This window comes from Acyrthosiphon pisum, chromosome X, assembly GCF_005508785.2.
Source record: "Acyrthosiphon pisum isolate AL4f chromosome X, pea_aphid_22Mar2018_4r6ur, whole genome shotgun sequence".
Taxonomy (NCBI): domain Eukaryota; kingdom Metazoa; phylum Arthropoda; class Insecta; order Hemiptera; family Aphididae; genus Acyrthosiphon; species Acyrthosiphon pisum.
In genome coordinates, this window is record NC_042493.1 from 55906945 (window position 1) to 55923191 (window position 16247).

A 16247-nucleotide genomic window follows, 5' to 3' on the forward strand; every position below is an offset into this window, starting at 1 on the left:
TATCAAATACTAAGAAAAATATTCTGCTTTGGAATATAAAATTAAATTGTCATTCAAAAAAGTAAAAAACTTAAAAAATTATAAGGATAAAAAATATAATTTTTTAAGAAAAATATTGTTTTACAAGTGACTTGAAACTATGTAAAAAAATATTTTCAAAAAAGTTTACATTTTTTGAAATAATGAGTGTTCAATGATAAAAAAATCACCTGATATATATATTATATAATGTATACAAAATTTCTACCGGTAGGAGTACTTCGATTTCAACATATAGTACATTGTGTTTTGGCAAATTGGATCAAGATGGTACTTTAGGGAGGTCATTTTTCGATTTTCTCAATAGTTATTTAATTCCACGGGAAAAACCACCGACAAATTACGAAAAACCACTAAAAATGAGATTTTAATTTCTAACGTTTTGTTTATTACCATAGAAACGAATAAAAAATAATATTATAATATTAATTCAACTTACAGGATATATTAAATTTTAACATTATAAAATATATCCAGACTGACAAATCGTCTCGGCTCAGAATCGTTTTTCGTATACAATGATATTATATCATTGAATTCAAGTTTAATACAATCCATTATACATTGACCCACTATTGTAACTTACTATACAGCAGAACGACATCTATTCACCCACTTTTTTTTTATATCTAAATTATACCAAAAATGTATCAAAAAATAGATGAAAAATTACATTAATATTGATTATTTTTATTATGAACAATGCTATAATATAATTGCCTACACACCTACCACTTTCTTTTCCATTATCTAACTGACCTGTGCAAATATTTTGTTATGGCAGTGCAAACACTATAACAGAAACATATTATTCTTATTCTAAGCTATCGACCATATTTTGTTGCAGTGCGACGCAACGCTATCAGTGTTTAAAAATTGTTTTTTTCCTATACCTATCACACCTATTCTTTAAAATGTCTACTTTTTGACATACAAAAATTATATACATAATGATTTAAACCATTATACTGATTAATGTTATAATACTTTTTAACATTAGATTTTATAATTATTAATACACGAATGTGACGATACACATTATTTTAAGTTCGTGCTACTAACAGAGGCGTCAGAATGCTGCAGTTACATCGCATGTGTACGAATCCTGTAGTGCGTAGGTAGGTACAATTTTGTGACCTCAATTTTTCTGCGGTGTGTTTCCAAAATGTCATCTCTGTTATGATTGATGATAGTGTCTGATAGCAGTGGCGTAGCCAGGGGGGAGTTTTGGGTGTTTAAACACCTCCCATTGACATTTTCCCTCCTAATAAATATATTGTTTATAGGATTCGGGACTGCTTGCAAGTTATAAATTTGTCTTATGAAATGGCGAAATTAAATACAAAGTTTGAATTTGCATACTTGTGTATTTTTTAACTTAAATGTACTTACCATTTTCGGGAAAAATTATATTTGGATAACATTGAAAAATATCTTAAGAAATATTATGTTTGGTTAGGTACAATAGGCGATAACTTTGAGATTTGGGAAGGCCTAATACCATACTATTATAAAATTGAATAAGCTTAAAAAAAATAAGTAAATGTTTGGGAGGGGCGGAGGGCTGTTAAAGGTGTTGGTGGAGCTTGGCTACAGTTGGCCCTATATTCGCATATGTCAGATCTTATAAGTATCTTTGTGACAAAACTATATTTAAACTATAATCGTAGATTGTACGAAGAAATCAAAATAAGTAGATATAGCTGGTACGTGTTCGTTTATCACGGTGTTCGCATATCACGTTATTCGTTATTACTTATTTATTAACCTAGTATTGTATGCCAGTATTTTTAAAAATTAAGTTGTTATTTATTTATTTACCAGGTTTATATACCTACTTATTTTTTAGTTTTTTACTACCTGAATTGCAATATGTTTTATGATTTTTCAAAAATAATATAAAAATGTTGCTACATAGTACATACAGGTATTTAAGCATATTTTGAGAATTTTGACTGCATATTTCGATAATTTTTAGTGCAACAAGTCAAGTTCTGAACTCTAAATTTATTTATATACGAAAACTGTAAAAACTTTGTTTTAGTCTATACTTTAAACACCCTCCATTTCATAATCCTGGCTACGCCACTGTCTGATAGTAACCCCGTTTCAAACTTTGTATTTAATTTCGCCATTTCATAAGACAAATTTATAACTTGCAAGCAGTCCCGAATCCTATAAACAATATATTTATTAGTGGTTAGGTAATATTATTACACATTACATAGTATATTATTGTCCTGTTTATAACAATTGTCGCTAATTGTCTATTATAGGTAGGTACGAATGTACGATCTGTGATAAGAAGTATTGTATATTGGATTGAATTTCATTAAATTTCACGGGTGCTATGATATTGCAATGTGATCGTAAAGTAAATTACGACCTTGTAGTTCGTAAAAATCAATAGTACACTAGGACAATATACAATTGCATATATTCAACAGTATATTGTATATAAATAAATAAATGATATTGGTGCTGATAGTTGTACCGAAAATATTATCATCAAATACAAAATTTGACGAAAAACGATTAAGAACAAAGTTAGGTTAAAGGTATTATAACTTATATTGCTCTAAAATCTAGTACACGATGTTTAGAGCTAGAAAAGATCTATATAAATATCTAACAAATAAATTATTATACCTGTAGTACTGTAGTAGGTACCTCATCAAAAGTTTAAAAAAATATTTTATTAGATTTTAAATATTTAAAAGATTGCATTTTACCCATAAAACAGTTAAATATACTGGGGTTGGCAACCCACGGTGCTCGTTGCAATTTGATGTGGCCCGTGATTACAATTTATAATAATTTAGGTACCTACTTGAAAATAAACATTATGTAGGTATATAAACTACAAACTAAGATAGCATTATATAGTATGGATAATGGATTGGAATCGGTGGATTTAAACATTATTTTGTTTGTTTGTTGATACTGTGGTAAATTAATATACCTAACAATTATAATGAACTTAAATAAACTAAATTTGATATGACCTATACATATTTGTTTAATATAAAATATAAGGTATATACAAATTAATTTTTAATTGTTGGGCTTTGGCATCAATACGTTTTCAGAGCCCTACTGTATAGTTTTAACAAGTGAAAACTGAGTTATTTTATTTATTTTTAATACCTGTTCAATATTCAACATGTGACAGTAGTATATAGGTGACGTCCATTTTATCGGTTGAAAAGGTACTAATTTTTTATGGTGTGACCATTATCACATACTACCTACCAATGAATTTATCAACAAATAAAATATATGTATTATAATAATATTATATTTCATTATAGATTAAGGCGTGGAGATAGGCAATTCTATAAGTATAAATGCTTGCTAGCCGTGTGTGTGTGTATCACGGACTAAGAGTCTAAGATATAATATATTATATACAGTAAACTCTCGATATATAATGTATAAACAAAAGAGGAACAGGAAAAAGTTCAAGATATATTGAATTTTATTATAACAGTTATTGTATCAGGGGAATTTCAAATGAGTACGAGATTCCGAAAAATTTGAGATTTCGTCGTTCCGCTTTGTAAAAATCTACTGTATATCTTAAATCTTAGTCTGCGATGTGTGGTAGGTGATCATTAGTGTAATAGTGTATTCAGTAGCGTATTTAAGATGTTGGAGGGAGGGGACTAGAGGGGACATTGTCCCGGATGTCAAATTTTGAGTCTTATAAAGGGGCGGCGGTTCAAAGTATTTAATACCTATGATGAATTTTGTTTTTAGTAATTAATTAGTATATGTTACGTTACTCATTTTATAATTTAACAATAAAATATCATTAAAAATAAAATAAACAAAACGAGTTTCAAATGTAAAATATTGTTTGCATAAACTGCGATTCAAAGATAACTACAAAAATGGTCTAAACCAAATATCAGCTCGAGTTTTTGTATGAGTCTTAGCCTGGCTAATAATTACCATTTTAAGATGTGTCTTTAGCATATACTCATATCTCTAAGACTCTAAGTTCTAACTAATATTAACGTTATCTGTTTAATAATAATGACTAACAATAATAGCCGATAGCAATAATATAGGTTTATAACAATATTATGCTGTCATATAATATATAAATCTTGTATAGTAGGTACCTACTTGAGTATTTAAGTACGTAATTTAAATACTTTTGAAAAAGTCTGTATTTAAAATTAAAATGATAATAATTTTCAAATACTTATTCAATTTAGCTTATATATCGATTTTCTATTTAAACTTTTAACAAATAAAATAAAAAATAAAAATTAAGGGGCCTCGCTATGGTATTGATTTAAGGAGAAACATTTAGGCAATTTCTAATCTCGTCGTCGCCACCCGAGATCTTTGTATTGGTCGATTATCGATATTGACAAAATTAAAGTTAGTTAACGTTTGTTAATTTTGATTCTGAACTAAAATTTGAACTCACCGGAAAATTTTCTATAGATCCTACGAAGCACTCTGTAAAAATTAATTTTAATATTATTGTGAACTGTAATTGAAAACTTGAAAATATGAACTTTTTCGAATCATAATTAAAATTAAAATTAATATTAAAAACGGAAAATGTTTCGCACGATCTACAGACATTTTTTTGCTGAATTCAAATATTTTTTCAGAATCAAAATCCGACAACGTTAACTGACTTTAATTTTGTCAAAACAAATGTATGTTTTTGTAAAATTCGTGCAGTGAAATGTATAAAGTTATACAGTTATCGACATGTGCATGCGCGTACGAGAGGCATTTAATTCACTCATACAATATTTTACACACAGATCTCGGACGGCTATGACAAGATTAGAAATTGCCTATTTAAATGTTGCCCGTTAAATAATGACCGTAGCGATATCAGCTTAAATCGTGGTGGCTATACAAGTGGTTATCACTTATCACTGACCGCCGCGTTCATGATAGCAATATATCACGATTAAAGATATAATACAATATGTATTATCTATGGTGATAGCACTGATTATAGGATTCGTGTTATTATTCCGCAATTCTGCATTCTGTATTGGCAACTGGCTACTGGCAGTTGACGCATTCGTGATTTTGTTTACTACGAAATAGGTATACAATAATACCAAAAACATTGACTTATAAAATAAAAGTGTTATTACTATAACTTTAAAGTGCCTTATGACTAAAAGTTAGATGTGACAGAACTCTACTACTTACTAGTCTTCAAGTTGTTTATAACTATAAATTTATAACATTGCAATAAAAATGTTTTAATGGATTTTCATCCACTACACTAATTAAATTATGATAAGTTAAATTTATCATGAATTAAATATTGTTTGTGTACAAAACGTGTTATAGATACAAATTTGATAGTTTAGTGAAATCAACTAGCAGAAAACATGTCAGAAAAAGGTGAGTACCTAAAACATTAAATGGTTATTTTTTTTTTAAATCAAACATTTTTGTTCACTTTGGTACAGACATAGTGAAGTATTGTATTTTTTTCTACTTAAGAATATGTCAGCGCACTATTTGTTTTCTCTCACTGACCAACATCGGTACCAACCCTATGTTGTTAGTTTTAGTATTTACCTATTATAAAACTTACAGCTATGAACATTAACTGTGTCCTTATAATTATTTTTTTACAATATTTTAGTTTTAAAGCATGATATGAGCATTTTTAAATGATTACATTTTACATACTCATAACTCCCATAAAATTGATAAATTGTAAAAAGATCAATGTAAAGAAATAGTGCTCTAATTCCTCTAAAGTATAAAGATTAATAAATAAATACATATAAAGCAGATTTTAGATATAGAATTAAATTAATTCTTTAACTTTGCCTTAACAATATTTTATATTGCGTGTACTATGTACATAAGTTATTTTACTTGAGTTACGGTAATATAAAATATGTATATTCAAACAGTCAACAACTGTTTTTAAATTTATAAAGAGCAAACTTCACATCCTACAATATTGGAAAATATGGTTATGATAAATTAAAATTAGGCTTTTGCATTCAATATTTATATCGGACTATTGCATTTTTAATATAGTTAACACCTACAAACTATTTTCAATTTTGACATTTGATTATATTTGGAATTAAGAGAACCTTAAAGTAAAATAGATATAGCGTCTCCAATAATGAACTAAAAGGAAATCAAGTACTAACAAAAGACCTAAAAAATATCAGTTACAATTTATTATTAATTATACATGACATACAAAATGCTTGACAAAATCACTAAAACAATTGCGAGATCCGTCCTTGTACAATAATACAAGTTATATAGGTGTAACAGAAAGGCCTGACACATAAAATAACTTTTATTCTAAACTATATTCAAACATTTTTTTATATTATACCTATACATATATAATGTTTAGACGCTTGTACAACAAGTAAAGTGTACAATTTTTTATTTTTCATACTGAAAATAGAAAAATTGGAAATGTTTAAAATAACCAATTTGTAAATCTAATTCTCAGACAAACTTTGATAACAAAAACGTTTATTTAGTCGAGTTGTTATATTTTACAATTTATTAAATATCAATATTGTTTTTAATTAATTTTAAATGTAATAACTTTTTCAAAATGTTCTTTTTGGGAATTTCCTGACAAATATATTTCTTAAATTACATATTATTCATATAATTTTCATAATTTTTGTCATAATATGTTTAACTAGTACCTATTCATTTTTTTTTTTCATGTCTGTTACATCCTATATATAAAAATATTGTTTTTAGATATAAAAATCAATTCATATTTTTCTTCATATTATACATCTAGTAATTGACTGTTGGTCTAATCTTTCTTCACGAAAGGTAACTTATTTTAGTTTTTCTTGTTTTTTTTAATATTTATAATTCAAGTGTATTTTGCGTAGATTTTGTATAGTATACCCATTAATCTTATACCAAGATCTATAAGTATACTTTAAAGTTTTTAGTGATTATTCATTTAAAATTTATGATAGTAAATAATAATAATAATATATAATATATTGCCAACAAAACATTTTCACGGGGGAAGAGTCAAGGAGGTCCAAAATGTATATTTTGGTTTTACATATTATTATTATAATTATAATTTACATTAAATATTAAGAGGACGTCACACCCGCAATGGGTAGTCTCCGTCTTATAAATGTACAACATAGCAAAAACTGTTTTGCGCGGGACAACTTTTTTCGCTATATTTGTTGTAGAACTACCAAATTTTCACAACACCTAAAGAAGAACATTATCTGTGCAACAGCGTGCTATTTTTTCAATAGCCCTATCCAATCATTTTTTATAAGCAAATGAAAAAACCAAATGTTTAAGAGCAAATAACTTTTATTGTATATATGTTATCTAAAATATGGGTACGCTGTTGCATAGATAATTTTCCGTCCTATATGTTCAGAAATTTTGGAGCCACTACTACAAACACAGAATGATAAAAGTTGTACCGCGCCAAACAGATTTTGCTATGTTGTACTTTTGGAAGACGGAGACAACACATGCAGGTATGACATCCTCTTAAGAGAGAATAAAATGTATCACTTGGTATACAAATACTCAAAGGTACCACCAAAGCCTACAAAGACTCAATAATAAATGTAAACAGCTAGCATAATTTAAATTATATTTTATATATTAAAATCATATACTTTATATTTTCAGAGACCAAAAAAAAAAGTTATATCCCAGAAAGATTATCTAAAAAGATATCTTTCTGGTGGAAAGAAGAAAAAAGACAAAACTAAAATTCAAAAAAGGTATTTTTTTTTAGTCTGACCAAGGCTATGAGTCATTTTTATGTATGATTTAGTAAATATATAAATATCAGGTTGTATATGTGTTAAATTTTGCATAACATAGTAGTAACTTAGTTTAAATTTGTTTGTCATTAAGGATTGCATGTTTAAATCAACTTAAAATAGCTTAAATTTGAATATAATAATGCACAAAACATAGTTATATAACATGCTTATGAAATAAGCATTACAAATCATCAAATATGCACTCATCATTTTAACAAGCATACTGCCATATGACTGCCAGTGGTCATTCGATATGTATTATAGGTACATCAAGCATATTTTTTAGTGTCATTCCAAATTTATATAGACTATAAATTGTATTTGAAAAAACATTTAAAAATATAAACAAAATAAAAAATATATGTTTTTTACATAAAATGCTTTTTTAGTGCATTATTGTAGCGTCATGGAAAAGTTAATTATATAAAACCATATTAATTTACACCCCCGGCAGTTATGTGGCATGGTAGTCACAACACGACGGTCACAAAATTTGAGAATTATAGTAATTATAGTAATTATAGTCATATTATGACTGTCGGCAGTCACTGGCAGTCAACGTGTTAAAAAAGCAACAAAATATATTTTTTTTAATTTTTACTTATAGGTCATCTAATTAAAATTGAAAAGAAAACATAACAACATAATAGAATTTAACACAATACTCAATTACTTAAAGAACCATACTTAATTGCTATAATATAATATTATAAACAAAAACAGTTATTTTTTTGACATTTCTGTTGTAGAGTACAAATTATTGATGACAATATTGATTGTGTGGAAAACGAAAATGAAAATAAAATTGGATTTGATCCAGTTGATGAATTTGCACCTCAAATAGTAGGTGTTATTGATGAGAGGCCTAAAGATATTAAAACATTGGACATGTACAAAAATAAAAATCGGTGGAAACGAATAGGTGGTGATAGTGACATTGAAGAAGATTCTACTAAAATTGACGTTGATCAAGTCAACAATTATGTGCAACAAATGAATAAATCTACTTTAAATGAACTTATAAAAGAGGTATTTAAGTATAAGCTGAATCACAAAACAAACATATGTAAAATATAACATAATATTATACTACATTTTTAGAAAAACGAAGAGTCAATAGAAAATGGTATACCTATTAGACGTGATAGAAAAACTGGTAAGAAACGAGATCTTAAAAGAGAAAGAGAAGAAGAAAAAAAGAAAGAAGAAATATTAAAAGAACATAAAGCAAAATATGCTATATGGGGAAAAGGGTAACTAATTAATTTGTACAATATTTATAGTTATTGATGAAACCATACTTATTAAACATATTAAAAATATTAAATATAATATGCGGGTCCATCGTACGCTAACTTAACAGCAGGTAGCCAAAAAACAATATTTCTGATCCAATATACAGTTTCCTGATTGAAAAATTAACTCTATTAAACCCTCTACTCTCTCTCCTCACAGTCCTTATAAATATAATCACAGTGAAGTCCCCATAATTATTATCATAAACTATACAATATGTCAATATCTATCTTATTTATGTGTCTTGTTACAATTAATATTATCATAATCATAATATCATCTGTATTACTTTCCCCCCCTCCCCCCGCTCAGTTATATATGCATATACAGCCTAACAGCTATATTTAATTTCTGAACAATATTTAACCTTAATTTTATTTTAATTGTTGAGCTACAATAGTATTGAACTAAAAACTTTTTAAAAAAAAAATATCAGTAAATATATCAGTTGGAGATTATCAGGATTTAATTTCTTAGTGATCTAACTGACTTATGGATACTGGGTAAGACACTAAGGAATATTTTATACATAATTTATAATTATAGTGTAAAACAAGTTAAGGATGCTCAGGAACAATACCAGTCTGATTTACATGAGATGCAAAAACCATTAGCAAGATATGCAGATGATCAAGACCTGGAGAATTTGTTGAAGTCTAAAATCAGAGACGGAGATCCAATGCTTGAATATATCACAAAAAATAAAGGATCAGGCGAAGAGTCTCCTGATGGTGTGAGACATGGTAAATTACTAATTTTAATAAATGGGACTGCTGTGAAGTCAATATTCTTAAATGTTCTAAAACCTAGGTATTTAAATTAATAATAGAATGAACAATTTAAGATAATTATTATTTTTTCTTTTAATTATTATTGAATTGTATATACTTATACAATGTAATTTTCTTACAAATAATGCTTATTTTCTCTATCAATGTTTGTAAATTTTAATTACCCATTAGAGCATATTTAAAGACAAATCAAATGATATTACTCTCAGTCGGCAGTTAAAATTAATTTAATTGTTATAATAAATCATAATACATTTTTTTTTTTTTTTTTTTAGAAGTAAGAGAATTTCGAGGGTTTTGTCCACCAAATAGGTTTGGCATACGTCCAGGATTTGCATGGGATGGTGTAGACAGATCAAATGGTTATGAACAGAAATGGCTATTGCAGCTAAATTCTCAGAAAGCTGTGGAAGATGAAGCATATAAATGGAGCATTTCTGACATGTGAATTTGTATAATCAACATTAATTCTTGTTATTTATGATTGGCACCTATAATTATGTTGTAAAAACATGTAATCAGACAAAAGTCTCAATTTATTAAATTAAAAATATTTGTAAAATTTCTATAAAACAATCAAGTGTGAAAATTAATAACAAAATAAAGTGGCTGTCATCCAAATACTTTAAAAATACTGAACAATAGCTTATATTTTTCTTCAGATAAACAAATTTCCAATTGTGTGACAAACTTATACAAAGAATGATTGAATGCTAATTTGCTTTTATCTGTGATCTCGATATATTATAAACTAATTTCATTAACATATTCGGTGGTTTTACAGATATACAAACTTACATTATTGAAAACAGATATTAAGATACAGAATCTCAATCTTCTGAATTGTGCAAATAATTGATTATTATTTTTGAAAACAAAATGTTAAGAATAGTAATGAAAATTTTAACATCTGTTACAACTTATTGTATTGAATAACTTTGAATAACTTACCTATTGGCGATAGACACAAATAAAAAAATTACAATAAATTACATACTTAAAATTATAGTTAATGCTCCAACGCCCTTTAATTTAATAATATAACATATAAAATTGCATTGACGCATATGACAGGCCTGATATACTATAATAATAGGTTAGCTCAAGTATCCCCCCTCCAAATAACACCCATAGGCCATATTGTGTGTATACAATCTATAACAGAGATGGCAAATCCATGACACGCGAAAAATTAAAATATTTTTACTATACATAATATATATTATTTTTATTTTTAATAATAAATAACATCACAACATATATATTAATATCTACAGAGAAAATTGAATAATCGTTATTGACCGAAAAATAGCTGTATGCTCATAATATGCACTTACCTCAGTTTTTATATAACTTTTTTCATAATTTAATGATACACTTGAAAAAAATAAAAAGGTGATTTTGGACAAAATAATTTGCACCCCTGGTCTCTAGTACCTATGCATACAAGTTGTTACATCATACCATTGATGCTAAAATGCTAATACATGCATACTTACAACTTAAGAACAGTAAGAATGGTTGATTTTATCTGATAAGTATAAGTATGTATTATAGGTAGGACCCGGAACTTGATGCATTTTTAACAAAATCAACTTTGGTTTTTTGTGAAACTTTGAAACAAATGACGAAAGATACATGAAATTTTCACTGGTTGCTTATATTTCTATTTTTCTATACATGATAAAATGTTCAAAATATTTTGATTTGTTTTGAACTGTTTAAGAACATTTTCAGTTTCCAACTTTTAATAAGCATTAAAGATCGAATTTTGACAAAATTTATCAAATTTAAAATTGAATAATTATTTTGTATTAAACATTTATAAAATGTTCAACTTTTATATCTAAAGATTGAAAATTTTAAAACAAGCTTCCACGTTAGTAGTTAATTCTGTTACCAAAAAATCTAAAAAATACATAAGCACAGTTTATTTTTATAGTAATTTTAAGTTCAAATTTGGACGAAATTACATATTAAAAAACCTAGAATAACTATTTTAGTTATTTTGTTGTGATAGTATAATATTATTCGTGGGTACTTGAAACTTCTAAAGTATACTATTATATATCTATGATAGTATCACGGTTTGTTTTGATGTATAACACGTTATAAGTACTTATTGGATATTGTGATATGATTAATTTGGAATTTATTATAGGTCAATTTTTATTTTGAGGTGTTTATGGACAGTTCCCAATTTTTTTAGCTTTTTTTAGTTTTTTACATTTTATTTGTTGGGCACAAAAGCTTGAAAATTTAATAGAAGGCTCCTAATACATTGTTTGAAGGACAGATGAAAAATATTAAAAATCCATAGTCACAATTTTTTTTTTATAAACATTTAAAGTTGAAATATTAACAAAATACGTAAAAATGACGAAAATTTCCAAATTATTCTGAGTTAGAAAATCATGAAAAATTTTCTTTTTAAATCTAAGATTTGAAAATTTAATGCAAGATTCCTCATAAATTTGTCTACCTTAAAAAAAAAATGTCTACAAGAAAGTCAAATGAAATTGTTATGAACATTTGAAATTCATATTTTTACAACATTTGATATTCACTCGATTTCTCATGTAACAATTTCCTCATTTTGTTGTAATTAAAATACGAATGACTGTAGGTAATTGAAAATTTAACTGAATGTTTATATTTTCATTTTCTTTACTCCATACAATTTTGAAAATAATTTGACTCTTTTTGAGCTACTCACAAACATTATTAGTTTTCAATTTTTTTAGTTTTTTTTTTCTATAAATATAAATGAAATTGTATTTAATGGGTAAAAAAGCGTTAAAATTTAATGTAAGGCTCCTGACATATTGTTGCAACAGCAGTTGACTTTTAATTTTTATATCTAAGGATTGAAAATTTAAAACAAGGTTCTACGTAAATACTAAATAGGTAAATATATAAATTACTTTATTCACAATGATATCTTCAAATATACTTAGTACTACTACACAGTAGTTTGTGCTTAGTAAAATCATAGGCTGACTGACCGTTTTCGCTCAGAATCGTTTTTCTTATACAATGATATTATTATATCATTGATTTCAAATGTAACACCGTGTAGTGACCCACTTGTAACCTGCTGTACGGCAAAGCGACACCCACTTGCCCACCTTTTTTTGTGTGAATTTTTTTAAGATTTTTAGGTCATCAAGTTCCGGGCTCTAATTATAAGTAACGACCAACAGGCACACAACTTTAATGAGAAAAAACTACTAATGTACGTTAGGTAAGAAAGGCCAAGACCAAGGTCCTATAATATTGAAAAAATATAAACGTTATTATTTCAGTCAATGTACATAACATAACAGGTAGGTTATGACAATAATTAGTCGTAAACTTTTGTACGTAATAGGTGCACGGCGTACATAATATTATTACCTATGTGCAATTTACTTCCACGACGGTCTGGTCGCATTGAACGATAACGTCGGCCGCAAATGGTTCTTGGTTTCGGTATCGGCTGTCCGCACGCGTTCGGACTGTCTGCTGTTACGTATGACAGTCGTCTTCGCAGTTTGTGGCCTGTGCTTGTGGACGGACAATTTGCTTAGGTTAAACGTTCGCCGCAACAGTTGCGTTCTGGTGGGCTTGGCGCACAGGGACTGACTGGAATTGCCGCCTTCTGCCGATGCGATGACGGCCACCGAGCGGCGACTCGAAGTCTTCCGTAGTTCGCTGGAACGTGATCTGGATGTCGCTGCCACTACCACCTCCGCCGGTACAACGTCGAGGCCGGTCGAGCTGCTGCCGGGGACGTCTAACATTACGAGATAGGGACGAGTTTTGTTGCCGGGTGGCACCGGGTTGGCCTTCCGATAATTCCGTTTGATCGCGTTCCCGCACTTGTCCAGTATGCAATAGAACTCATCCACCTGAGCGTGACGATTTTTTTTTTATCATAAATACGTCGAAACGCACGCCGCATATGGAAAGTACAAAATAGCTACATTAATTTTTTTTTTTTTCATTTAAATATTATAATTTATAATTATTTATAGGTACGTTTTTAACAGATACATTTTATTATTTGTAGATTATAGATATTATAGGCATAGCGAATGTCGGTGGCGCACTCGAATTACTAATTTGAGGGTTAAAGGGGTATCGGCCGAGATCCTTATTAGAATAGGTTATGGATGACTGTTAGATTATTTAATTATGAGATGAACTTACTAATAAGTAATAACTATTAAGAATTTAAAAATATTATTATAATAATATAGTGTAACAAAATTGATAAAACATATTGTTTTTTTGGAAATCAAATTAATGATAGCTGGTATGTCGTAACAAATGTTGACACTCCGTACTAAAAATTAGTGTGGGCCACTGGCGAAATTGAAACTGCAAAGTTGTTGTGTTCGAAACGTGTTCCAAACTTTTTAGTTGGAGTGGTTTTCCGACTGCCGGTAGAACGATAGCCGATAGGTAATAACAACAATGAATGACAACAACAAAGTTGTACTCGTTGTTCATACCTCAAAAATCAAAATAATTTTGTTTTAAGTGTAATAGCAGTGTAATACCTACGACATTGAGATACGCATATAATGATTACGGGTAGTAGATCCACATCCACATATTTTGCAATATGGTATAGATTATTAGATTCTAAGTGAAGATTTTTTTTTTCTGACTCGGACTCAAGCTGTTGTGGTGGAGTTCCGATGCTGACAGCGGTAAATTTAATATCTACTGAAAGCTATCTACCCTACAACTAATTATATAATACATGAAATCTGGTTGTTGCATTATTCGAAATGTTGAAAAGTCATCTCGTTATTTTTATACAAAGAGAAAATAAGAGCATTTATCGTACGACACAATCAGATTTACACCAATATCTAACATTCTAACTATCTACTAAAACTGTAATATTCGGATATTCCTTATATAAACCTGGTATACCTAGGTATTAGGTGATGACGTGTAAGTACCTGTTCACGATTAACATCGCACGGTTTGGTAAATACTATCCATTGGCTTACGCCACACTTGCATCCGGGTTTATCTATTTTTCCCCAGTACGTAAAATACTCACCTGGTTGGTCATGGACCAAAATGCTTAACGGAAAAACAGGTATTTGAGCTGGTCGGCCTGATGTTCGCACAAAACTCAAATATCTAGTTATATGATCTATACCGGAATGTCGGTTTTCTGTGACCTATGAAATATTAAATACTTATCTATTGTAATTTGTAAATCACATAATATATTATATCATATTGATAATACTAGCTATTAGTTATTTATATTACACATTTATATTATTGTAATATTGGTATAATGACTATACCACTACCTACTTAACAGTTAATAAATTTTAAATTTACACAATATTTTTTTGATAACTCGCGCGTATTATTCAGTGACCCGTGTATCATATGTTCGCTAAAACTCACTTAGATGTTAGATATTTCCCATTATGTAGGTATTAAGTGGTAGGTAGATACTAGGCACTTAGTCGCAAATAGCGGGATTTGAGAGGGAGGGGGGCTAAAGCCTTACTTTGATAATATTGAATAAGCTTAAAACAATAAATGTAGGAAATTTTAGGGGTGGCTATGGACATTTTTGGGTGGGCTTATCCCCTAAAGCCCCCCTATTTGTACATATGACTAGGTAAAAAATAATAACAGCGCGGTTGGTACAAGCAGAAAAAATACAGTAGTTCTAGCAATACGCTAGTTAAAGAAAATTACCTATATGAAACACCACTTAAATTATAATTACCTATATATCGCAGTATAAGAAGGTAGCTGGTAGGCGGCGGTAGGGTCATTTTCAGTATATTTACTTACGTTAAATAAATATGCCAACGTTACAAAACCATTTTTTGTTGATTCAGCTTCGTAAATTGTTTGACACGACCCTTTGAAAAATATTAAATGCATTTCCAGCTTGTGTCTAGAGAAGGAGAAAGTATAATAATGAATCATTAATAATGATGTTTAAATAAAACCCGTAATAAGCGAATAAAACTAGCTTTACCTACCTAATATACTCGTAGGTACTTAATCCTTAGCGTACCTAACAGCTTAACTTATTATTTATCAGGAAATTTAATATTTGATGCGTTTCGAATACGTAAACAAGTGTAGGTACAACAGTCAACTGTAGTATTATGTATTCAACTATAAAGTAGGTTCAGTTCTATATAAGCTCTATAGTTACCTATTTATCAATTATAGATATTCATTGTTATAGAGTCTATAATATAGACTATAGTGACATAGTGTAATATGCACATTAATGCTTATAGATATTAGATGGACATATGAATCATTCGCGTAATAT

The 16247-nt window shown here is 28.5% G+C and overlaps 2 protein-coding genes across 3 annotated transcripts in view; one reads left to right on the forward strand and one right to left on the reverse strand.

Moving 5' to 3' along the window:
- Positions 1–10573, forward strand: part of Bud13 (BUD13 homolog) — a 12572-nt gene extending 1999 nt beyond the window's left edge. The window contains 7 exon segments of one of the 2 annotated variants that reach the window (NM_001162987.1): positions 5038–5430; positions 7705–7709; positions 7711–7799; positions 8594–8873; positions 8946–9097; positions 9687–9883; positions 10207–10573. In NM_001162987.1, coding sequence (NP_001156459.1) covers positions 5418–5430; positions 7705–7709; positions 7711–7799; positions 8594–8873; positions 8946–9097; positions 9687–9883; positions 10207–10379 — 909 coding nt within the window. In that variant the 5' untranslated portion in view covers positions 5038–5417 and the 3' untranslated portion in view covers positions 10380–10573. 2 annotated transcript variants of the gene reach the window in all.
- Positions 10574–13017: 2444 nt separating this feature from the next.
- LOC100569128 lies at positions 13018–15929 on the reverse strand. The gene is made up of 3 exons (XM_016807688.2): positions 15752–15929; positions 14887–15114; positions 13018–13821 (listed from the first exon to the last, which is right to left on the reverse strand). The coding sequence occupies exons 1-3, from the start codon at positions 15887–15889 to the stop codon at positions 13339–13341; spliced, it is 849 nt and encodes a 282-aa protein (XP_016663177.2). The 5' UTR covers positions 15890–15929; the 3' UTR covers positions 13018–13338.
- Positions 15930–16247: the final 318 nt, after the last annotated feature.

What these genes read in the sequence shown, in the direction of transcription:
- LOC100569128 (XM_016807688.2), bottom strand. Translation starts at nt 15,889, where the DNA reads ATGATTCATTATTATACTTTCTCCTTCTCTAGACACAAGCTGGAAATG. An exon ending in CGTTGGCATATTTATTTAAC is followed by an intron (nt 15,115 to 15,751) that starts GTAAGTAAATAT and finishes AATATTTCATAG; the next exon opens with GTCACAGAAAACCGACATTC. An exon ending in GCGATGTTAATCGTGAACAG is followed by an intron (nt 13,822 to 14,886) that starts GTACTTACACGT and finishes CGTCACGCTCAG; the next exon opens with GTGGATGAGTTCTATTGCAT.